Source organism: Ranitomeya variabilis, chromosome 1 (assembly GCF_051348905.1).
Source record: "Ranitomeya variabilis isolate aRanVar5 chromosome 1, aRanVar5.hap1, whole genome shotgun sequence".
NCBI lineage: Eukaryota > Metazoa > Chordata > Amphibia > Anura > Dendrobatidae > Ranitomeya > Ranitomeya variabilis.
The window spans coordinates 899119595-899145013 of NC_135232.1; the positions used below are offsets into that span (position 1 = coordinate 899119595).

At 42.0% G+C, this 25419-nt stretch overlaps 1 protein-coding gene across 19 annotated transcripts in view; it reads left to right on the forward strand.

The window, feature by feature from the left end:
- Positions 1-25419, forward strand: part of CAMK2D (calcium/calmodulin dependent protein kinase II delta) — a 286387-nt gene that overhangs the window by 48713 nt on the left and 212255 nt on the right. For all 19 annotated transcript variants that reach the window (XM_077278762.1, XM_077278706.1, XM_077278716.1 and 16 more), the window contains exon 2: positions 6845-6939. In XM_077278762.1, coding sequence (XP_077134877.1) covers positions 6845-6939 — 95 coding nt within the window. The remainder of the gene's footprint in view (positions 1-6844; positions 6940-25419) is intronic.

Here is a 25419-nt window from a genome sequence, read left to right on the forward strand (position 1 = left end):
TTTACCCTTGGGAAAATAAAAAAATTGTTGCTAAAAGATCATTTTTGTGACTAAAAAGTTAAATGTTCATTTTTTACTTCCATGTTGCTTCTGCTGCTGTGAAACACCTGAAGGGTTAATAAACTTCTTGAATGTGGTTTTGAGCACCTTGAGGGGTGCAGTTTTTAGAATGGTGTCACTTTTGGGTATTTTCAGCCATATAGAACCCTCAAAATGACTTCAAATGTGAGGTGGTCCCTAAAATAAATGGTTTTGTAAATTTTGTTGTAAAAATGAGAAATCACTGGTCAAATTTTAACCCTTATAACTTCCTAGCAAAAAAAAAAAATTGTTTCCAAAATTGTGCTGATGTAAAGTAGACATGTGGGAAACGTTATTTATTAACTATTTTGTGTCACATAACTCTCTGGTTTAACAGAATAAAAATTCAAAATGTGAAAATTGCGAATTTTTCAAATTTTTTGCCAAATTTCCGTTTTTTTCACAAATAAACTCAGAAATTATCGACCTAAATTTACGACTAACATGAAGCACAATATGTCACGAAAAAACAATCTCAGAATCGCTAGGATCCGTTGAAGCGTTCCTGAGTTATTACCTCATAAAGGGACACTGGTCAGAATTGCAAAAAACGGCAAGGTCATTAAGGCCAAAATAGGCTGGGTCATGAAGGGGTTAAAAAAAAATAAATTAAATTATCACAAATATTTCTTTTTAGCTCTATATCCTGCATAAATAATCTTAATAGGAGTAAACTTATTGAGTGATACCATAGAATACATTGTGTTATTGGAATTTATTAAATTATTACTTTATGATAAACCAGTTATCTCTGGATAATAATTAAATATCTGTAGACAGTGTAGGAATTTGAGTTCTATTTTCAATTTTTTACTAATCAAATTTAGGTCATTAGTATTTTCTATTCTTTAGAAAGCTGGATTTTGTCTATATTCATAGATGTGCCCAAGGCCTTAGTTTAGCCGTGATATTTAATGTTTTCTTTGTGAAAATATGAGACTACAAAGATGCCTCGTTCTAGATAAGTGGCTGTATCAGTTATATGCACAGATGCCGTGCTGTTGTAGGTCACTAGGGCATGGTAGCTTAGACTTTAAAATCCTAGGCATATGGTTTTTGTACAATATTTCTATCTAACCACATCCACGCCACCTGTGATGCTATTATGTATGTCTTTATAAAGGCCATGTAATACATCCTGTACCACCGCTTAAATTAGATTATTGTATAGCTCACCTCTAGTTTAATGTACTCTATGAAAGGGCCCTTTTATTTGGGGCATATCCACTTTCCAAACTTTTGCATATTTATACAGAACTAGCTGAAGAGCCGGCGTTGCCTGGGCATAGTAAATATCTGTGGTTAGTTATAGCACCTCACTTCTCTTATTTTCCCATCACGCCTCTCATTTTTCCTCTCACATCTCTCATTTTCTCCCTTACACCTCTCATTTTCCCCCTCACTCCTCTTATTTTCCCCCTCACTCCTCTCATTCCCCCCTAACACTTGTCATTTCGACCTCACATCTGTCATTTTCCGATCACTCCACTATTTTCCCTCACTTGTCTCATTTTGCACTCACACCTTTTCATTTTCACCTCACACCCCTCATTTTTACCTCACACCTCTCATTTTCCCCTCAGTATATACATATTTGTCATCTCCCTTATATATAGTATACACCTGTATGTTATCTCCTGTATATAGTATATACCTGTATGTCATCTCCCCTGTAAATAGTATATACCTGCTGTATGTCATCTCCTCCTGTATATTGTATATACCTATGTGTCATCTCCTGTATTTAGTATATACCTGTATGTCATCTCTTCTGTATATACTATATACCTGTATGTCATCTCCTCCTTTATATAGTATATACCTGTATGTCATCTCCTGTATATAGTATATACCTGTATGTCATCTCCCCTGTATATAGTATGTACCTGTATGTCATCTCCTGTATATAGTATATACCTGTGTCATCTCCCCTGTATATAGTATATACCTGTGTCATCTCCCCTGTATATAGGATATACCTGTGTCATCTCCCCTGTATATAGGATATAACTGTCATCTCCCCTGTATATAGTATATATGTGTGTGTCATCTCCCCTGTATATAGTATATATGTGTGTGTCATCTCCCCTGTATATAGTATATACCTGTGTGTCATCTCCTGTATATAGTATATACCTTTGTCATCTCCTCCTGTATATAGTATATACCTGTGTCATGTCCCCTGTATATAGTATATACCTGTGTGTCATCTCCCCTGTATATAGTATATACCTGTGTGTCATCTCCCCTGTATATAGTATATACTTGTGTGTCATCTCTTCCTGTATATAGTATATACCTGTATGTCATCTCCTGTATATAGTATATACCTGTGTTATCTCCCCTGTATATAGTATATATGTGTGTCATCTCCTCCTGTATATCAGAGGTGTCAAACTGCATTCCTCGAGGGCCGCGAACAGGTCATGTTTTCAGGATTTCCTTAGCATTCCACAAGTTGCTGGAATCATTCTGTGCAGGTGATTAAATTATCACCTGTGCAATACAAGGAAATCCTGAAAACATGACCTGTTGGCGGCCTTCGAGGAATGCAATTTGACACCTCTGCTGTATATAGTATATACCTGTATGTCATTTCCTGTATATAGTATATACCTGTGTGTCATCTCCCCTGTATATAGTATATACCTGTGTGTCATCTCCTCCTGTATATAGTATATATCTGTATGTCATCTCCTCCTGTATTAGACCTCGTTCACACGTTATTTGCTCAGTATTTTTACCTCGGTATTTGTAAGCTAAATTGGCAGCCTGATAAATACCCAGCCAACAGGAAGCCCTCCCCCCTGGCAGTATATATTAGCTCACACATACACATAATAGACAGGTCATGTGACTGACAGCTGCCGTATTTCCTATATGGTACAGTTGTTGCTCTTGTAGTTTGTCTTCTTATTAATCAGATTTTTATTTTTGAAGGATAATACCAGACTTGTGTGTGTTTTAGGGTGAGTTTCATGTGTCAAGTTGTGTGTGTTGAGTTGCGTGTGGCGACATGCATGTAGCAACTTTTTGTGTGTAGAGTTGCATGTGACAGGTTAGTGTAGCAAGTTGTGTGCAGCAAGTTTTACGCATGGCGAGTTTTTCGCGTGGCGAGTTTTGTGTGGTGCGTTTTGAGTATGTGCAAGTTTTGTGTGAGGCAACTTTTGCATGTGTTGCAACTTTTGTGCATGTGGCAATTTTTCCGCGTGTGCAAGTTTTGCGTGTGCCGAGTTTTCCATGAGGTGAGTTTTGCACGTGTGGCGAGTTTTGCATGTGGCGAGTTTTGCGCGTGGCGAGTTTTGAGCGGCGACTTTTGTGTTTCGACTTTTATGTGGCGAGGTTGGTGTATGTGTGGTGAAATGTGTGCTGAGGGTGGTATATGTGTTCAAGCACGTGGTAGTGTGTGGCGCATTTTGTGTGTGTGTTCATATCCCCGTGTGTGGTGAGTATCCCATGTCGGGGCCCCACCTTAGCAACTGTACGGTATATACTTTTTGGCGCCATCGATCTCACTCTTTAAGTCCCCCTTGTTCACATCTGGCAGCTGTCAATTCGCCTCCCACACTTTTCCTTTCACTTTTTCCCCATTATGTAGATAGGGGCAAAATTGTTTGGTGAATTGGAACGCGCGGGGTTAAAATTTCGCCTCACAACATAGCCTATGACGCTCTCGGGGTCCAGACGTGTGACTGTGCAAAATTTTGTGGCTGTAGCTGCGACGGTGCAGATGCCAATCCCGGACATACACACACACATACATATACACACACACATTCAGCTTTATATATTAGATAATCATCACTCAGACATTGTGGGTGAATGAACTGCAGGAAGAGAACTAACACACCCAACTAAAACTTCTTACAATAAAGTATAGAGAGAGGAACTACACAAATATCAACAAGATGTAACATTTAACACAGCACCATCTGCTGTCTGCTACAAAACATTCCACAGAATAAGCCTGCAGCTGTTCTATACTCAAACACAAACAAGTGTGAATTAACTTCCTATTAAAGTTGTGAGTTTGCAAACAGTATGTAAATGAACAACCGCTATTATCATTTATTATTGACAGCACATTCACTGTTTGTTTTTTTTTGTGCCTGCATAAAAGATGCAATCAATAAAAAGTGGGTTTTTTTTGTTAGATGATCGCTGTGCATGCTTACACAGGCATTAATAGTTTCTAAGAACATAAAAGACCACCAAATTGATCTAGTTGATGAACTAAAAAAGTAATCTAAAGGGTATTGTATTTACTAGACCACATTCCCCCTCCCCCTCTCCCTTACAAAAAACATCCTCCTGGTCAGTGTGTTCCATTTGTGCTCTGTTTGAAACCACATGGTCCTTTTCAGTTAATTTGTCAAGAGAGTCATGCCAAATTTGATCTGTTATACATTTTTTAGATAAAACTAGCCTCATGATTTTACTCTGTGGGAAAATGAGGTGATTTGATGGCAGCTTACAATCTTCCTTCAACATGTATAGCTGTAACATAACACCTGGCTCAGCAGGTGTTCCAGCCACACCTGCTAGTATCCAAGCTATACAGGATCACCTATGGAGTCCACGCTGTGTGACTGCTTCATTCAAAGTTCCTCCAGTCAAAGGGGAATTTCTTACACAGATATAAAGGGAACCTGTCGCCCCCCCAGGGGGGTTTTAAGTAAAAGGGCCACCTTCAGCAGCACTAAGGCTGCATTCTGTGAAGGTGGCTCTTATATTTAGTATCCCTAGGAATGCTGAATTAATCACTTTTCTAAATTTGGCACCATACCTCTATTGAGTAAGGGAGGTATGATTTCTCCCTGACTCAAGCACCTCACAGCCGTCCATCATCCCACCGGACGCCACCTCCTCTCTGTCTCGTGCCTGCGCTCTGCAATTATTTCTCGGGTATGCGCCATACGCGCTGCCCTGGAACTTACATCAAGTGATGTAAGTAGATCGTGCCTGCGCACAGCGGAGGCCCCAGATCCCGCTCCCCGCAGTGTGTTATGATGTATTCACACTGCGGGGCTGGGAATCTGGTGCCTGCGCAGTGGAGTGGGTCGCCGTTCTCCATTGAAGATAGTGCTGAAGTCTCGTGTATATAGGGTAGTGCCTAGTGTGCCTTTAAGGTGATTAAATATATAATTTAACCTTGAACTGATCTTTTATCTCGGTCTGCAAATGCACACAACCATGTTCTCGGCTTTAACTTTCCATTTTACCGGGTCTGGTTTCTGGCTCAATATAATCCCGTTAACAGAGCGGGCTTATCTGTAACAAGGAACTAGTGGTAGTCCTACCGGGCTGATAAGGTTCTGTTTCACTGGTACTAGTGAAAGGGGCCTCTCGGCCTGTCAGGGCTGTGAACGAATGCAGTGCCATTTTACACTGCTGACGATTGCCACAGCTAGAGAGCGAGCTCAAAACATCAGGTTTGATCGTGCAAGCTTCCCCAATAATGCCTTCATCACAGGCACTATAAAAGATGAAAACTGACCATTTTAGGATTTTACAAGTTATGGATAGGAGGTCAGAATGCACAGCTCACTCCAAATAGGGGTAGAAAAAGGCCTAAATATGAATGTGTTGTACTATAGTGCTGAATCACATTGAAAATGGGAGTGGTATTCTCAGTCTGTGAATAATAATCCAAACATTCAAGTGACAGGGAGGCGATGGACCTGCGTAGTCAGTGTGACTGTGACTTGATTGATCTGTGACATACTGCAGTAACACAACTTTAATAAAAGCTTGTTTTCAAATGCTATAAAACAGGAGGGCACTTTAATACACCTCTCTTCTAAGTTTTCTGCTTGCATTAAAGACCTCAAAAGATGTAGAAGACCTCAGACCAGAGGTGTCAAACTGCATTCCTCGAGGGCCGCCAACAGGTCATGTTTTCAGGATTTCCTTAGCATTCCACAAGGTGCTGGAATCATTCTGTGCAGGTGATTAAATTATCACCTGTGCAATACAAGGAAATCCTGAAAACATGACCTGTTGGCAGCCCTCGAGGAATGCAGTTTGACACCTCTGCCTCAGACTCATACACTATTCCGGGCAATTTAAAACCTTTTCAGTATTGAAATTCATGACAGATTTACTTGCCACAAATCAAATTTTGTTGTAAAATTTTGGCAAAGTTGGTGAATTACAGTTTCTAGTTATTACAACTACTTACAGTATATTGGTGTCCAAGAAGATCTTGTGAGTTAGTAAATATTTAGTACTCACCATTAAACCATGTATCCACCTCATTATCACACTATCTAGTTTCATTGAAACCTGAGGTTGTGATATTAACAAGTTCCACTTTACATAGGATAACTGTTACCTTTAAGTGGCTGCTTAATTTCTTAAGTGTTTTAGGAGTGTGAAAGATCGCTTTATTAGGTACAGTCATTTTGTATTTGATCAGAAGGCATTTAGCAGGTGAGAGTAGAGAGGATCCTGAGAAACTGGAGACTGGTTTTTATTTCGGCTCTCACGATTCATGGGCACAGCAAATACTGAAGTAGTTTTACCCTGGTCTGATCTGAATTATTAAAAGGTGAAAGAGTGTGTGTAGAACATTGTTCACTGGCTGGATAGCTGCACTGCTTATGATGATATGCAAGGAGAGGTTAAATTACATCTGAAAAGTACTCTTGCTCATCCACAGCCTATTAGTGTCATAGTATACAGAGTGGGGGAATCTTTTCTGCCATCTGCCCAGAGATGTTGTCTACTGACGTATTAAGACCCATGTGTTCTTGTTTTGCAGGGGAGCCTTCTCTGTGGTGAAAAGATGCATGAAGATTACTACAGGTCAAGAGTACGCAGCCAAAATTATCAACACCAAAAAACTTTCTGCCAGAGGTATTATACAGAACCCGCTGAGCATATCTTTCGCTGAGTCTTTGTCTCCATGTTGTAAAGTTTACATATTGTTTGGTCTGCTTTATCTGCTACTTATTATGTATGTACCCCACTTTGTACCTTTCATATGGGTTGTCTTGCAAACTTGGGCAACCTTTCCCCACAGCCGTGTGCCGTACATTCAGTCAACACTTTGTTTTGTATACATTTATTATCACTATTGGAGAGGTAGTAAGAGAACATCTTGATTTGTTGTGTATAGGGGAGATGGAACTGTGTGGTATCTAGATTACTTTTTGTTAATCCACATAGAAGCAACTTGGGGCACATTTAGCCCACCTAGGACTCTGATCAGAAATGGTCATGCAGATGTAGCTTCGGAATCTGTGCTACTGTATTATCCAGTTGAAGTTGGGTGGTGGCCACTTTTTGGAGGTGCATAAGTCAGCAGAGGGATCTTCAACATGTTAGTTGTGTCTTTGCCCAGATTAGAACTTTCTGGTCATCCATGGCCCAAGGAGACATGTAAGGTTTTAGCTTACTTGGCCTACAAGGAGGACATCACTAATATGGCAGATTGCACAATTGTCACATTAAGTAGTAATTTCTTAAGCCCTAATCGGCCATCCAAACTCACGTTCTAATCCCTCTTTGTGCATAAATACAGTACAGACGCCATATAATATTGATATACTGTAGGTACATAATGTTTCTTAATCTTTCTAAGAGAATTCTGTGAAGGACAACATAGACATTTTATTATTTTTTTGGAGTTAATAGTGTGAAATAGAATGTAATAAGGATAAATATTGGCATCCACAAATGATAGAACTTTTTATGAGCTTGCACAAAATCTTTGTTACTTGCAATGAATATAATACAGTATGTGCACTCCTTTTCAGAATAGCAGCATGTCCCTTATATTAATGCAAATATCTCGCATGAGAGAATCACAGGACAGGCGCAGAGAAGACGGAGAAATTGATTTCCCCATCTTCTTTATTGTCTCTGCTCGTACAACGTAGACTTGAATAAGTGAGTGTGATCCGAATATCTGATGCTATCAGCCTGGATCTGCACCGCCCCATAGTATAACATTGGGCAGAGCTATATCTGATAAAACATCAGATAGCACTCTGCCATGTTATACGGCTGCGTGAGTAAGCCCTTAGGAGACGTTCAGTATTTGGTCAGTATTTCACATCAGTATTTGTAAGCCAAAACCAGGAGTGGGTGAGAACTACAGAAGTGGTGACCAGTTTCTTTTATACATTTCCTCTGATTGTTCCACTCCTTTTTTTTTTTTATTATTGCAGTCCTCGAGAGGTGTCTATAATATAAGTTCCCTGCCCCTACTCTCATGCTTACCTGCAGCCATCTCATTGTTCTAGCATCACCGCTCCCTTCGGTCTCCGGCAGTTTTGGGCCTGCCAGATCGCTCCAGTGTTTCATGGAGCAAGTCAAAGGTCCCTTTTCAATGCATGTGTATGACAGCCCTGTTCTGGCGCTGTTCAGCGCTGAATAGAATGACCCCCTGGAGTATTGCTTTAAAAATACTGATGCAAAATACTGACGAAATACACGACATGTGAATGTGGCCTTAGGGTATATGCACACAATGTCTCTTTCAGACGGATTACTCAAAAAGCTTCACAAAAAAATGAACATAATGCATAGCAATGTGAAAATATTTTGTTATTTTGTTTAACCTCTTCAGGCTTAAGAGACCTTGAAGCAGATAAAAGACATAACATGTTCATACTTTGGGCAGCTTAGTTTGTAAGCTCTATATATTGAAGGCATAGAGCAAAGGTGTCTGGTGGCGGAACCACCGCAAACTCCACTGAAGCACTGAAGAGACACCAGCATAGAGGCGTCAGGAGAATGACCATCGGCATTTTCCTGAAGCGTTTTCAACTTCGGAAAACCTAGTACTCCCACTGGCATCCTAATGGCGCTATGTGCATGTAAGCAGGTTGCAGGATGCAGTGACAGACAGGAGGCAGAGCAAGTGTTAACAATTTTACTTGAACAGGGGGATACTCCACTCAGGGAAGCAAACAGTTTAAATGGGGAAATAAACCGTTAAATAGCAGAATGAACGGTTCAATGGCAAAAGGATATGCAGGGTTGAAAAACAGTGGATTCGGTAATGGCAGTCCTTTTGAACACTTATCGTGTCAGAAGTTCCTCCAACTGTAGATGCTACTTGAAAGTCAGTATCGCCAACAACAGCTGGCGCGATGCTTGTCCAAGCAGGTCCTGCTGGTAATGGTGGTCTGTCTTCTGGCGGCAGTGGTTGGTGCCCGGTACCTTCCACTGGGCCCCTAGTCCATAAGTGGCTGCGTCCAACGCAGGCAAGTCCGCAATACTGTCAGGGTCCTGGTTGAACGGTGTGGCAACGTCCAGCAATGTGTGCAGCAACGAACAGTCCTGCACACTGCCCTGGCTCTTAAGCTTACGTGCAGCAATCAGCTGAACAAGGCTCCCGGCTCTCTCCCTGTCACTGCGGCAGTCTCCGGCAGCATCCTGGCATATGGCTGTCCCCATTTTTTTTCTCGGCCTGACTGCACACCTCGCGGAGCATGCTGCGCACGCACCTTGCTCCTCTCATGGCTGGCAGGAAAGGTCAAGCACGAATTCCATTCAATAGTACCATGTTTTGTAAATTGTGTCAAACAAGCTGTGATGTGACAACATGCTTTCTATATGGGCATGTAGGTCACAGGAAGTTGAATAAAATGATACCTTGATATCCGCGATCTAATGTCTTATTCCAGAGAAATCAACGTTTTTATCATATGTAAATGAGCTGTTAAAATCTATGGGACACTGATCTGCATGAGTATGTACTTCCAGAGCTTATTTTAAATAAAATGGCGCGCTACCAGTGTTAGACAAGTAACTAACACAGAACAGCAGAACTGAACTTTGTGTTCTTGTAAACACATTTGCTGCAGCTCTCACAGCTCTGCTGTAGTGTGACAGTCTGCCTGTGAGCTGGAAGCTGAGAAGAACCTGCAGATGTGTCAGGTATAATCACACACAGCTCTGCAGTAAGAGCACAGAGTGGCCGTTACACATCATACAGGTAGCTCCCTCTTATATTTTAAAATAATCTCTGGAGGCAGATTCTCATACAGATCTATGTCCGGCCCATAGCCTGGAACATCTCATTTACATAGAGGAAGAATTTCTCTGGATCCCAGCTAGCAATGTATCATATTATTCAGCTTCCTATGACCTAAATGCCCATATAGACAACTGAGGAGGGTTGATTCTACTGACAGATGCCCATCTTCTTGCTATTCTCTATATTCATTTCATGGTCAGATTTTTGGAAAAGACTGATTCTCTCTTCTTGGCACCTCAGCAGGAAAGAGGAAAGATACTCCCATACTACAGCCGACTAGCAGCTCAACAGAATGATGCTCCAAAGCTTCTGCGTAGTGCACAGAAATAACCGCTTCTGCCAGTGGCTAATCTACATGATTACCTTTGTCTCGTTGGCTACAATAAAATAGCCATGTCTATTGCATGCGCATCAAGATTATTTATAATCACTATTACAGCAATGAATCCACTTGTAAGGCAGCAGTGACAGGACGAGTCAGCTAAGAATTGTGTGGCTTCGGGCTTGTTAGTGGGCAGTAGTCTGCCTGAAAGGCACACGGCAACATGGGAGTAAGACGCTCCTGCGGTATGTTGTGAAAAATAGGTCAGAGCTTAATTGAATCAGATTCCTCTTCATTATTTACAAATGAACTTGCTCCATTAAGGCATGCTGTATTTAACAGAGGGGCCTGGCAGAATTCTTCTGCGTTTTTGAGATCTGCAATTGGCTGGCTTTACAGCATAATCATTATGGAAGCTGGGAATTATTCATGTATATGTACAAACAGGCTGTGCTTTCTCCAGACGATTCACTTTAGAAATAAACCCCTCACCACCTCCAGTAATCTATAGAGGTGAGGATATGGAGAAGCAAGGTGCATACATAATGCTTTTCTTGCTGCGTCTGAAATAGATCTGTGTGGGTCTTCACAGCACTGTGGTATAATGAGAGCTGCTATTTTTGCTAGCAGTCATTTTTAGAAACCTAGCAAAAAAATGTGCACTCCTCTGCTTCATCACAATGATGCTGTGAAAACGCTCCTGAGAAGATGCCAGCAGTCTGCCTCCCCTGATCTTATCCTTCGTCAGAATAAGGGCCCTCATACACCGAGTAATGTTAGCCGAACCCGCCTGGCCTAATATGTATGAGGGGCTCACCCTGACGGATGATGTTGGGGAGAGAAGTATTGGGCAGTCTTGAATTTTAATATCCAATCTTTTTGGTCTTCAGGAGGACAAACGACCAACAAATTCATCAGAATGTACACCTCAAAAGTGTAAATTGGGGCAGGAATGTACATCCGCCTCCGACTGTAGTACTCTTCTCATCGTGGCACACAGCAGCCGAAGCATGCAATTAATTTCTCCAGCTGACTCTTCTTCAAGAATGGCAAACAAAACGCCACTCCTAAGGCCTCCATAATGTCGGCCAATATTGACGGGATCGGCCGATGGTCTAATGTTAGCCCTCCCCCGTCCATAATTTTACATTATAGGGGGGTCTCATGGCCTCACAGGCCCTGAAGGAAATTTATTATACAGGTTTTTTGGTTAATTTTGGTTATGGTTTTGCTGAGGTAAGCTTTGGCATGGTTGCCAAGAGCAGGTTTTAACTGGTTTTATCTTATTTTGGCGGTTACATTTAAAGGAATTTCATTGGTGGTTACGGTCTTGGCGGGCTTTTTTGTTGGTATAAAAAGCCCTGCAGTTTGAATTTCTCCTCAGTCGACGGTTATTCTGAAGAAACCGAAGATCCCGCCCACCCTCCCCTATTTATGTACTACCCTGTCATGTTCATTTATTTTGCGAGGAAAATCGCCCTTTGGGTGGATTGGTTATATCGTGGTTAATCTTTCGTTTATTTAAGAGTTAATAATTTAAAGAAAGAGAAATGTGTTTTTATGGATCTTAAAGTTACTCAAAATAAATGACACGGCCATTACTTCCACTTTTCGTCTCTGGTGTTTTTATTGTATGAATGGGCCTTGTGTGGCCATGTTTAAAGGGTGTCAGTGGAAGTCAGTTGTGCATCTTCGATGTCAGACTTCTGATTGCATTGTTCTCCCTGAGATAATTTCTGTCCGATGTGTCAGCTGGTGGATTTTTCATAGATAACACCTAATTAGTGATGAGCGAATATACTCGTAGTATGATATAAGTACATGTGGGGATTCCCTAGCAACCAGGCAAACCCCCTCATGTACTTATGCTGGCTAACAGATGTAAATCATTCAGCTGGGGCAATAAAAACTAAATTTCCAAGCACTAAAAAATACTCGGAGGACCCCGGAGCGTGCTCGAGAAATCTCAAATAACGAGTATATTCGCTCATTACTACACCTAATCGCTCAGCTGAATAGGTGTTCCTGTGCATGGGAGTGTCGGCTGAGGTGTTCGTTGGGCAAATATTGCTTTACCAACAGCCATATAATGTGTATGGTCAGCTTTACTGAAGCTTAGGCTGTGGCATCCGCATATCCTGGATGACTGCTGCATGATACTCCGTCAAAGAGAGGATGAGACCGCTAAGAGAACCATTTCTTGGTGTTTGATACGAGAGATCTCTGTTGGTTTCATCTAAGATCCGAGATCCAGTGCCAAATTGCCCAAGTTCAGCTTTGTTGTAGGGCATGTCATCTGCGGTTGGCATTAACCTGCATGTCTGCATTTTTTTTTTCTTTATTTGGGGTGTTTCGCATTTGATCTAAAAATCAACCAGTGTATCCCATTCCTCTAATGTGAAGGCAGGTGTTCTCCAGTCATTTTGTACAAACATCATGTAGTCTCAGGAGCAGATGGGACCACTTCATGATATTCATACCTGTCATCTTATGAGATTTAGCCTGTGTTCACTTTACATTTTTGCCTCTTCAGCATTCAATGCTGGTATGTGAACCATGGGAATTTCTCTGAGCTGTTTGTGGTAGATTAGGTTTCATGACATTTTGCAAATACTAATTTTTTTTTCCCCACTATTGATTCAATTGCTGTGACATTTCTAGATGTGTTTATAAATGGCTGAGTTTTCTCTGGTGTGGCTTGTATGTTGTTGTTTGCCTGTCATGTTCACCTACTCTTTCTGCATAGAAAGGAAGCATGCGATGAAGAATCCCATCTGTAGCTAACGGATAATGTGGAGATTTGTGGAAAGCCCTTATAAATCTGTGTTAAAGGGAACCTGTCACCAGGTTTGGCCAATATGAGATACGTCCACCACCTTTTAGGGCTGATAGGCAGCATTCTATATTGCTGTATATATGCCTCCAACCCGACCTGTAAGAGAAGAAAATCACTTTTATTATACTCACCTGCGGGGTGGTCCGGTCCGAGAGGTGTCGCTCTTCTTGGCCCGGCGCCCCCCCCCCCCCATCTTCTTGTGATGCTAATCATTCGGCTGATCCCGGCGGCAGATGCGCTACGTGTCTACGGGCAGAGGAAGCCGGTCACATTAAATGGGTTTTCCCACAAACGAAAGTTCATTTTAAAAATTGTCAGTGTCTGACCGTGTACGAGAGCACATGGGGTACATGGGTCAAAGAAGAGATGACATGAGAGGAGAAGACAGCAGATGGGGGAGAGAGAAAGTGCACAGGGGTGAGAGAGGCAGAGCACAGGGGGGAGACCACTCAAACGGGACAGCACATGAGGGGAGAACACAGCACAGGAAGGAGAAAGACAGCAGACAAGGGGGAGAGCACATGGGGTAGACAGGTCAAAGAACAGAGCACAGATAGGAGAAGTCCCCACGTGGGGAAAGACAGAGTGGATAGGTGGGTGAGCAAATGGGGGGGAGAGATTCTCAACGCTAGAAAGCCTGCCCCCATCGTGACATTACTGCCCTCCCAATGCGATAGCATCGGGCCTCCATCTAGTCTATTGGAATGTTTGGCAGCTCCTCCGCCTATCGTTGAGCCAAGGGTTCTGCAAAAAAGAGAAACCATTATGAAAACTCTGTGAAAAGTTATAACTGGTAATTGTTTTACAGAGCCATGGTGGACACTGTACCAGAATGCTAAGAGATCAATCACTCTGCATGTGTTACGGCTGTCGAACAGCCTTGAGACAGGGAGCCGCGGGGACTCAAACATATTTTTCGAGCACACTGAAATTTAGCATGTGAGCATACTCAGAAAACACCTTATATGAGCACGTTCTCTTATCACCATTCCCATCCATTACGTGATAGTAATCCAGTATATTAGCCAATCTGCCATGGACTTCAGCCATTATAAATTGTATTTGAGAAATGTATAAGATGAAGGGGTTTTATAAATAACGTGTGCACCCAGATATGTGTGTTTCATAAAGAGGATACTTGTGACAGGTTCTCCATGAAGCTCACAATGACTTTCTAAATATGGCTGTGAGCGTGATTCCTTCTATATTGGATCATGAAATCGTCCATTACCGCGGGGATACATTGCTGAACACTGAAGTGATATGCTGCGTCGTCAGAGACGTGATGCAATCTGAAACATGTTGGCAAGGTGGAAACTAATGAGCCATCCCCTGCCGCTCAGTGTATTGTACTATTCCTGTCTCACTACAGCCATGCTAGGTGCACATCCTCATGGACGGTATTCACCTCTGCATGTCGCGAAGGATTATCTCTGATTGATAAGCTCCTTACTCTGACTGCGTTCTGCCCATTTCTCCTGCTGCTTCTGCTCCGTGCAGTTATATTTAGCTTCTGTGCAAATTGAGCGCCCGCCTGCTCAGCCTGCACCTTTTATGTATTTTCCTTTTTTTTTTTCAGCCTTATTCTTTTTGTGAAATGTGATGAAAACTTGGCCTTGTGTATATATCTAGACATACATTTTGTCATATTTAATTATCTACTTCATTATGGCCAGAATAAAAGTAAATTACGGTATGGACTGAGGTGCACTGCCACATTTGCATAGCTTGTAAGGGTGTATTGGGGTTAAGTCATGCCCTGCATCCCTTCCTAGTAAAACAGGTACGTTTTACGTGTAAAATGCTTATTATGTAATGATGTATGTGTCATGTGTAGTTATGCATCTTTATGGACAAGGGATAGAGTTGGGAATTACAGTACAAGTGTAGGATTTAGTGAGAATAATAGTAACAGGTAGAATAGGGTTTAGTACAGTGGGGGGCACTGTAGATTAGGAAATTAGATAAGGTTAGGATAAGAACTGGTTAAGGAAATGGGATTTCCAAGTTAGGAGGGGCAAGAGTGGTGATAGTTGAAACAGTTCCTGGTTTTAGTCAGTCAGAGAGTTGGATGGAGGACAGTAAGGTTGTTTCAGAAACAAGTTTAAGAAGACAAGTCCAGCAGGGCTGGAAGTCACACGAGTACGAGAGAACAGGAGCAGCATGAGAACGGCAGCGACTAGGTTCAGTGGGACATCTCGGAACGTTCGAGTCCGACGGTCTGGAAAAGGCATGGAAGAGCCATCCTTTATTTTGCCCTCGGAGGGGAAAACTGGCAGGGAACCCCTAGCACAAACTTGTCTGGCTAGTCGGGAAGCTGCGGTACCGGATGGTACGTTGCAGGAACAAAGTTTGCCAGGAAAGCAAGGGACAGCACAGAGGAAAAGATCTATGATCAGTGAGACTTACTGTGTGATGTCGGTGACTGAACTGAACTTGTTGAGTAAAGTGCCACCCAACAGATGGGACATTGCGTTTTCTTTGCAGGGTGCCAGGGTGTACTGCAACAGCAGCCCCTTGCCATGACTACCACCCTGGTCACCTCACAGCTTTACACTATAATACTCATTTTGTGAAGTTATTGTACATCTTCGGGCCCACATCTTCTCATTGTGTCCAAAAGGTATTTTGTGTCAATTTTCTTTCACTATAACAGACACGTGTTTGTTTAGATAGATTAGACTGTAAGACTTCCATAAGTACAGGTCTTGATGAAGTTGGGTGTATGCAAATATGTAGGCAAAAAATAAACCTTAGGAGGTTACTCATGATGGACCTTAAAACCCTGTGAAGTGAATGTTATCTGAGCTGCAGTACCTGAGAATGGCCACTATGCAGTGTACAGAGCAGTGGTATGGTGGCTACATAAACTGTTTACTATTAACCGCCTTTGAACCTGCTAGCAGCTGATTGGTTGGGATGCCTGATATTGGTGGGACCTATGCAAAGGATCTGCCATCGTTATCAAAGTGCTGGACAAAAGCCTAAACATTTGTAAGTTATTTGAATGGAAAATACTATTTCGTATAGCATCAGATGTTCTACTAGAAACCTGTGACCTTGCTAGAATACATATATCATGTCTGTGTTTTATGCTTGACAAGTTGTGTATCAGGTGCAGCCTGGCTTGGAGGGTAATCTAGCGTTTAGCTCAGTATATCTTTATTATGGGAATGGCTATGCGTGACCAGTGTGTCAAGCTTGAAATTGCTGTGTTTCATGAAATATAGTGATTCAGTTAACTACTAAACTGAGTATTTAAGCCTGGGACCAGGCATATACACTTCACTGTATCCTTCTTTTTAACAATTTGGATGCATTAGTTTATTTTCAATGTGATGTGTTTACGTATCACATTATAGAAACCTTCTTCCAAAACCAAATATAAATATGTTTAACAGTATAATCTGAATAGGGACAACCAGGGTGAGCCACCGATGAGCTGGTGCGCCATTGTTGTATATTTAGGGTGCCAACATCCGCGGATAGGCAGGACCAGTCACGTCTAGCTTCCTAGACTATTAATATCAGCTCACAGTAGCCTTTCCTAGTTATTAAAATCGGAGACGCTGGGGAAAAAATGACATAAGGTCCCCTTTAATTAATAACCAGCAAAGGCTAGGCAGACCGCTGCGGGCTCATATTAATAGCCTAGGAAGGAGCCATGGATATTGGCCCCCTGCCAGACTAAAAGCATCAGCTTTCAGCCCCACAGAAAAGGTGCATCCATAAGGTGAGCTTATTCTGTCACTTAACCTCGCTCTTCCCACTTGCCCAAGTTGGGTGATAGTTGGGGGTTGGTGTCACATTTGTATTGTCAGGTGACATCAAGCCCAGAGGTTAGTAATGGAGAGGCATCAATAAGACGCTCCAATTACTAACCCAATAGTGATATTGTATAAAAAACACGCACACGCACACGCACCCTGAATAAAGTCCTTTATTTGAAATAATGACAGACTCCTTTATTGAACCATACTGGTGTCATCACCCTGTCCACTGAAACTAACATCTCCTGCAAAATGCAAAAAAATTAAAATAATAAACAACAATATTCCTCACCTGTCCGAAGTGAAGAGATAATCCATAATGTCCCATGACAATCCTGATGACTTTAAGAGCAGTCACTAATGTGACTGCTCTGAAGGATAGCAGGCTCACACTGACAGTAGCGTGTGATCACTCCTGCAGTGTGTATCACTGAGCTGCGGTGGGAAAGGTCACCAGAGTTTATCAGCTGTTGAGCCCCGGTGACCTCACTGACTGCACCTCTCTTGCGTAAGAACTTTCACCACAGCTCAGTGCTACACACTGCAGGAGTGATTACACGCTCCTGTCAGTGTTGCCGGCTGTTGGGTAGATCAGCTGATGAGACTACTCTACAAGTGATCTCAATTGTCTCTGGACAATATGGATTACGGCGGATAGATAATGAGTATGGTGGTTTATTATTTTTTTCTCTTTTCCAGGTGACATGGGCATTGGGGATTAGGCATTAAGGTGAGTATATAGTGCTTTTTTTTTTTTTTTACAGTAGACAAAGGGCTTCAGTGATTAGGTGTAAGGTGAGTATATACCATGTGTTTTTTCATTTTCTTAATTGTTTTTTTTTTCTTTTACTTTGAGCACAGGCTTTGGCTGATGACTACATCAATCAGCCGACACCTGCTCCTGCTGTAATCAGTGACAGCAGGTGTCTGCTGATTGGAGTAATAGTGTCTCATCAGCCGATGACTGTGACCTGCGGCATGCTTTTTACTGTGGGACACAGTCACATCTGCGGGGTCACACAATGAGTCTGAGGATCTCATCCCAGTGCCTAGTGGCAGTCAGGGTAGCACATGGAGGGCTGTGCGGGCCTCCAAAGAAATGCCACCCCACACCATTACTGACCCACTACCAAACTGGTCATGCTGGAGGATGTTGCAGGCAGCAGAACCTTTTCCACAGCTTCTCCAGACTCTCACATCTGTCACTTGCTCAGTGTGAAACTGCTCTGATCCGTGAAGAACACAGAGTTCAAATGTCAGATCTGCCAATCTTGGTGTTCTCTGACAAATACCAATTGCCATGCACGGGCTTGTGGATGCCTTCATACCACCCTCTTGGAGTCTGTTACTGACAGTTTGAGCAGACACACGGATGTTAGTGCCTGCTGGAGGTCATTTTGCAGGGCTCTGGCACTGCTCTTCCTGTTCCTCCTTGCACAAAGGAGGAGGTAGGAGTCCTGATGCAGGGTTGATGCTCTCCTATGGCCCCCTTCACATCTCCAGGTGTACTGGCCTGTCTCCTGGTATCTGCTCCATGCTCTGGACACTGTTCTAACAGACACAGCTACCCATCTTGCCACAGCTCACATCGATGTGCCATCCTGGATGAGCTGCATTACACGAGCAACTTTTGTGGGTTGTAGCCACTGCCTCATGCTACTGTACCTTTAGTGGTGAGGGCAATGACAAAACTCAAAAGTGACCAAAACGGACAAAAAAGATAAGACCAGAGAAATGGTCTGTGGCCACCCCCTGCAGAACCACTCCTTTATAAGGATTGTCTTGCTAATTTCTTGCTCATTTCTACCTGTTGTTTGTTTTATTAGCACAACAGCAGGAGAAATTGAGTCACAATCATGGTGCTTCATAACTGGACAGGTTGATTTCACAGAAGTGTGATTGACTTAGAGTTACATTGTGTTGTTTAAGTGTTCCCTTTATTTTTTTGAGCAGCGTATATAATTGCTTACTGCAGTATATGGCTTATTTGCTGGTGCCTGCACACACTGGCTCCCACTGTCCCAATGGTGGCTGGTGCATGCTGTTATCAGCAAGCAAGCCATTTACATGCTGCTGTCAGAGCTAGCTCTGGTCACTGTAGTTAGTTAGTTACATCTGCCTGGTATACAGCCCATCCTATACAACCCGCACGTGACTTGTGATGAAAATGTGCATCAAATCTCATTTAAAGGCTTTTCCCCTTTTTCTTAATTAGTTTGTTATACCCATGTTGTTAAAAAAATAAAAAAATTAAAAAAAATGAAATAATACAATCAGATGCCAGTTACTTTCTCCATGTCAAGAGTTGTTCCTCTACTGCTGCCCCTCTGGTTGTGCACACTCTACAGCGGTGACATCAGCTATGTGTGGTACATAGTGCTATCATTCTAAGATGTGTGTAATATGTTATATATGGTGTGTGTTTATCTCCTTAGTTAACAGTATTCCGTAAAGAAGCTTCTCATGTTTCCTCCAGGGTTTTGCCGTTCCCTGGAATACATGTGTGACCATTGTGCTGCTCTGCATTATGTGGCTTTTGTCCTATCGCTGGGTGACTAGTTCCGTGCAGCTTCGTTCCTGACCTAGTTTGTGAGGCATCCAATTGAAAATATTTTGTATGTAGAGATTCCCTCAGGAAGCAGAAGTGTAAGAACTACCTCATCTCAGCGAGCCGATTGCTAGCAGGGGCGCTGGATATATTTAGAATCCGTCACATATAGCGGTTCCATGTCACAGGTCAGGGCTGTGCTCACTGCACAGGATGATGAATGATTGTGGAGACGACAAACCCCTTAACATAGAGCTATCGGGACAGTCGTTGGGCAGATAGGCAGAACGATTTCTGGAAATGCCCCTTTCTATGGCTCTAGTCCCACTCTTACAGGATGCAGGATTGCATAATATGGACGTACAGTCCGGGAGATTAGCAGTGTGTAACCCCAGCATTTACAAGACCACTGGAAAGTCTACATGGCTGCTATATACCAAGATTGTTATGAGGCATATGCCAGTTCATAAATCTAGGGGTCCGCAGGAAGGCATCTGAAAATTGTCAGAATTTCTGCTATCGATGTGTCACTGACAGCGTTTAATACTCAGTATTCCTTATTTTATCACACGATGTTGGGGTCATTTGTAATAGAGTACTTTGTATGTCTGGTCCGATCAGCAAAAAATGTAAGAATGGGAGGCTGCTGGTGGTCACCCCATCTCCCATCACTATTTTATTATGAGGCGTTCAGCAGAACGGGCGTATTTCTGTGATTAGTATAATACATGAAGAGCAGAGTCTTTATCGCGGCAGAACTGAATATGTCATTCTTGCTCACATCATTTCCTGCCTCTACTGGGTTTCACTATCTAATTTCCCTATCTTAAACATGCAAAATACTAAAGGGCAGTTCTACAGGGAGACAGTCATCCTTCAGGTTCAAGAAGTGCTGACAATCACCCGAACAGCCTATTACATTAGGGTTAGGAGGGCCTATGTCAGCCCTACAGTGACGTGGAGTAATGGGGAGCAGTGGTTTCATGTGTCTAAACTGCAGCCTGTTACTAGGTGTAGCTTTGAGGGGAACTGGCTCCCCAGCTTTGTATGAAGTTTTACTAGCAATGCTCCATGGGCCTGCTCTTCACTGAGGGCAGTTGCCCCATAACATGTCTGTTAATGGGTGTCTGGTTTAGCTAATGTCTGAAGTAGAGCAGAAAGCTTTGCAAGACCCTGGTCGTTTGTGGCTGCCAGACCAGAGCCCTCTGAATTCCGACTACTTGCACCATCCCTGGCGCCTCTTCTCATTAGAAGGCCCATGTGACCTCCATGCATGCACTGACATCATGGTGTATACCAATGAGAAGAGGCGAGGGGGAAGCGGCAGGTAGGAGGCTCAGTGCTGTGATCCATCCACTACTAATGCTATAAAAATCTATGATGGGAATGCCTCAGTAATTTACAAATCTGAAAATTATTGATCTTTTGCGTAATTACTTGTAAGCATTTGCTTTCGCTTCAATAGAGCACAATGATCATTTTTCAATACTTTGTTCCTTCATTTAGCATTGTTCTCCCACTTCAATAGATATGACTACTGATGTACAAGAGGATTTAATACAAATTCTTAGTGATTGTCCACTATTGGACCTCAATGTAGTAGATATACTGGCGCTGTTTCTCCTCCTGCTCTGAATCTTGTTACATTGTTTGTCACGAGTATTGTAGCCTATCTACAGCCACTGATGGTCTGCAGCCACTGATGGACTGCAGTGTTCATTGTTCTATCAGGGAGGAAGGGTGCTCAACCTCTTTTAACCACTTGGAGATTTTTTTTCAAACTACCGCACTTAAAAATGGACAGTCTAGAGTCCTAATGTGTTCTCTTCAGGCATAGCTCCAGAGATAAGATGAGGCTCTGTGGCTATGTATGGTCTCCATGCATAAAGATCAATATCTGGGTGCCTTTACATGATTTAGTAGGGGATATGATTTGGCATTTTCTTATTTGCAAACTTATGGATTGCTAGTGTTTATAAAAAAAAAAAAAAAAAAAGTCGTCAAAGCTTTCTCTGCAGAATTCCGGCATAAAAGCTTTGAAAAGTTGCAAAATTTAGCTGCAACTTGGTATTGTGCTTAAATTTTGCAACTTCTTGGGTCTTCAAGCCAGTTTCTCTCAACTCCACCAAGCTGGGTGGAGCCGAGATGGGGTCGCTGCGACCACTTTGCTTCAAATTCATTTTGTGCAGTGGTGCTCGCTGCAGGGGCTGGAGTAGGATTTGTGGCAAAGCACACATGGAGGTGCATGCCACTCACCCAGTGCTCTTGATACATGAAGCAGAAGCGTCTGACGCCAGCATGACTCCTGATCAAGACCGGCGTGAACACTGCTGGTCTTGATGAATTTGACCCATAACTTTTTACATATGGTAATTCTTCAATATTGCTATAAAACTGTCATTAGATGGCACAAAAGCAGACCCGAAATCCGGATGAGTTTTTTAATGAACTGAAGGCCATTGCCCATGAAGATTGGGATAAGATTTGGCTATGCGTCATATTTACATCAGGTCATTACAACTAAAGGTGCACTACTATGTCATGAAGACGTTGAGTAATTGTAACACTGCGGATTTTGAAAGTGGCATTTTGTGTTGCATTTGGAAAAAACACTTCTTGTATTAGTTGTCATGCATTTTCATTGTTTTTGTTTATTTGCTTTAACCCTTTCACAACATGGACAATTTCCATTTTTAAGTTTTCGTTTTTTACTCCCCTTCTTTCCAGAGCCATATCTTTTTTAATTTTTCTGTCCACATAGACATATGAAGGGTTGTTTATTTGCGAGACCACATAATGAGCTGGAAAACAGGAAAACATTCCAACTGCAGTGAAAACAAAATGGAATTCTGACATTGTTTTTTGGAATTTGTTTTTATGGTGTACATTTTGTGGTAAAAATGACCTTGCAATATGAGTTTGCTCATCAGTATGATTATGGCTATACTAAACATGTCAAGTTTTTATATTATTTTAGTGGTCAAAATATTAGAAATTTAAAAAATTATATATTTTTTGGGTAATGTCGCCATTTTCTAAGACCCATATGATTTTAATTTTTATGTCAATGGAGCTGTGTGATGTCTTATTTTTTCGGGAGACATTTTTATTGATATCATTTAGGGAAAGATATGACACTTTGATTGCTTCTTACAGCCTTTCGTAGTATTGCCGCAACCAAAAAGTCCCATAATTTTGGCATTCTTGATTTTTTTTTTTTCTGTTTACAATGTTTACCGATTGGGTTAATTATATTTTATAGATCGGACTTTCTTAACGCGGCAATACCACATGTGTATTTTTTTTAGAGTTTTGTTTATCTTTATTTTTAATGGGGAAAAGGGGGGTGATTTGAACTTTTATAGGATTTTTTTTTTAACTTTTCACTGTTCTTGTTAGTCCCCTTAGTGGACTTGAACATGCGATCGTCTGATTGCTTGTGCTATATACAGCAATACCACAGTATTGCTGCATATAGTGAAATCAGGGTCTCCTTTGCAGCCCGGCCACAGGCATAGTTTCAAGGGAGCTCTGTAATGACAAGCACCATCTTTGCGCTGTACATGTACGCTGGATGTCGGTAAGGGGTTAAAACTGCAGATGACAAATTTTATTAATAAACCTAATTTTTATCTCAAACACATGGCTGGACTTCTGTAAAAATTAGGCTGCATTTAACTTCTATTATACAATAGAGGGCCCCAATGTTCTTGAAAGAGAATGTCAAACCACACTGAATTTGTCATAGCCTGTTTCCATTAAAATACTAAATCAAAGTGCTAAAGCTTCGTGTCTGCAAGATTGTCTGTGTGCTGGCTGTATCTTTATATTAACTACTTCAGGTGCAATCACTTGAATGCTATAATCTAAAATTCACTTGTGCAGCACATCATGAAGCTTTTTCACATGTCCTGATATTACAGATACTGGAAAAATCAGTACAGGTGCTGTCCGTGTCCATGTGTTCGTGTGTGGCATCCGTGTGATACCGTAAGTGCTGGAATAGAATGCAGAATAGAAATGCAAATGCTTAGATGTTTGATGTGCAAAGATAGTGATGGATAGACAGACAGAAAGATAGTTATCTGTGAGATATATACCGTACATAGTGCTGTGCTTGTGTATTTTACTTGTATATAGCTAATAAATAAATGAAAAAATTACATTCAGTCCCCCATATTTTTCATAAACAGCTAAGGTAAAGCAGACAGCTGCGGGTTTATATAATCAGGTTGGGAAGGTCCCTGCTTATTAGGCCCTTCCCAGCCTAATAATACAAGCTCTCATCTACCCTAGAATTGGAGCAGGACATTAGGTGTGCAAATTCTGGTGCTTTGCCCGGCTCTTCCCGATTGACCAGGTGCGGTGGAAATCTGGTTAGTGGCAGTTAGGGTTTATGTAGGGTTTATGACGTATCTCGAATCTGTGAATAGCAGTAAAGTTTCAGGCGCCGGGGAACGACCTCAACGCTCCTCATCTTCGCCGGTTCTCACTGAGTGCAGCGAGACTCTGCGGCTCTGTGGCTCTTAGGGGCATTGTAGTCAGTACCTGACCTCTGTGAATAGCGGTCACTTTACTGCTATTCACAGATGCTGGAGCAAGATTCAAGGAACTTGGACTACGGTGGAGCTGGAATTTTTGACAAATGTGTTGAGACCGGACAGAGCTCTGATTCTAGGACTTTCACCCCTGGGATGTCAGTAGTGATAGTGGCGAGAAATTAGAGAAAGGGAGATAACACCCTTTGTGATCTCATTGGCCCACCTGCATTGCGATCGCGGGGGTGCAAATAATAGCTATGGTAGCTGGAGGTGTAACAATGGCCTCCATGTCTACCATATCACTCAGCCATTCAGGGCAGGGCTGAAAGGCTGATAGTACAGTGCATTATCTATCCTGTGCGCATTTAACTAGCATTGTTGGTTGTACAATATATCAATTATCAATGCAATCAAAGGATTTCATGTCCAAGTTCCCATTTTTCATCCCATATGGTAAATGGCGTTAAAAAACAAAAAAAAACTACCATTTTGTTATTCTTGGTTAATAAAAAAAAATGATCCAAAAGTCGCATGTATTCCACAACCAATAAAAACTACAGCTTGTTGCACAAGGAGGAGAGCAAGCTACTGGCAAGTTCCAGTGGCGTCCTCTTATCTCCCATATGAACAAAAGGATTGGTAAGGTGGAATCCAACTGCCTGAAGGCTCTCCCCAGACACCTGGCATAGGGGGACAGTTGGAATGCCTCCATACAAATCAGGTCAGTCAAAATGCGATGGCGAAACCCTACAATTCCTAAGGCCATGTTCATACGTTCAGTATTTGGCACGTTTTATTACCTCGGTATTCGTAATCCAAAATCAAGCAAGGGGTAAAAATATCGAAATGGTGTATGTGTTTCTATACTTTTCCTCTGATTGTTCCACTCCTGGTTTTTGGCTTACAAATACTGATGTAAAATGCTGACGTGTGATCATGGCTTAATTTGTATACTCTGCAGACTTTACAAGGCTGATTTACCTAACAAACGCTAATAGTAATCAGTATCTAGCTGTGTGTGTTGAAGGTGTAGAGGATTGTTATCTTGCACAAAGTCAGGAGAGGCTGCTCTCCTTGGCTAGGGTACACCTTAAGTGTATTGCTTACATTCTTGGCATCCTTGCTGTGGCTTCCAACCAATTGTAAGAAAGTTGTTTTGTATAATTATTCGCACAGGCTTTCTAGGATTACAAGTGTAGTGTCTAGTTCTGTGCTCAGCTAGGAGTGTGCAGGTTTGGAAGTTCACATGTTTGCTTTGAATTGATATACATATCTGTATTTGTTAACTGTGAATATTTACCAAAGAGGTATCCATGTACAGACGTGTTGT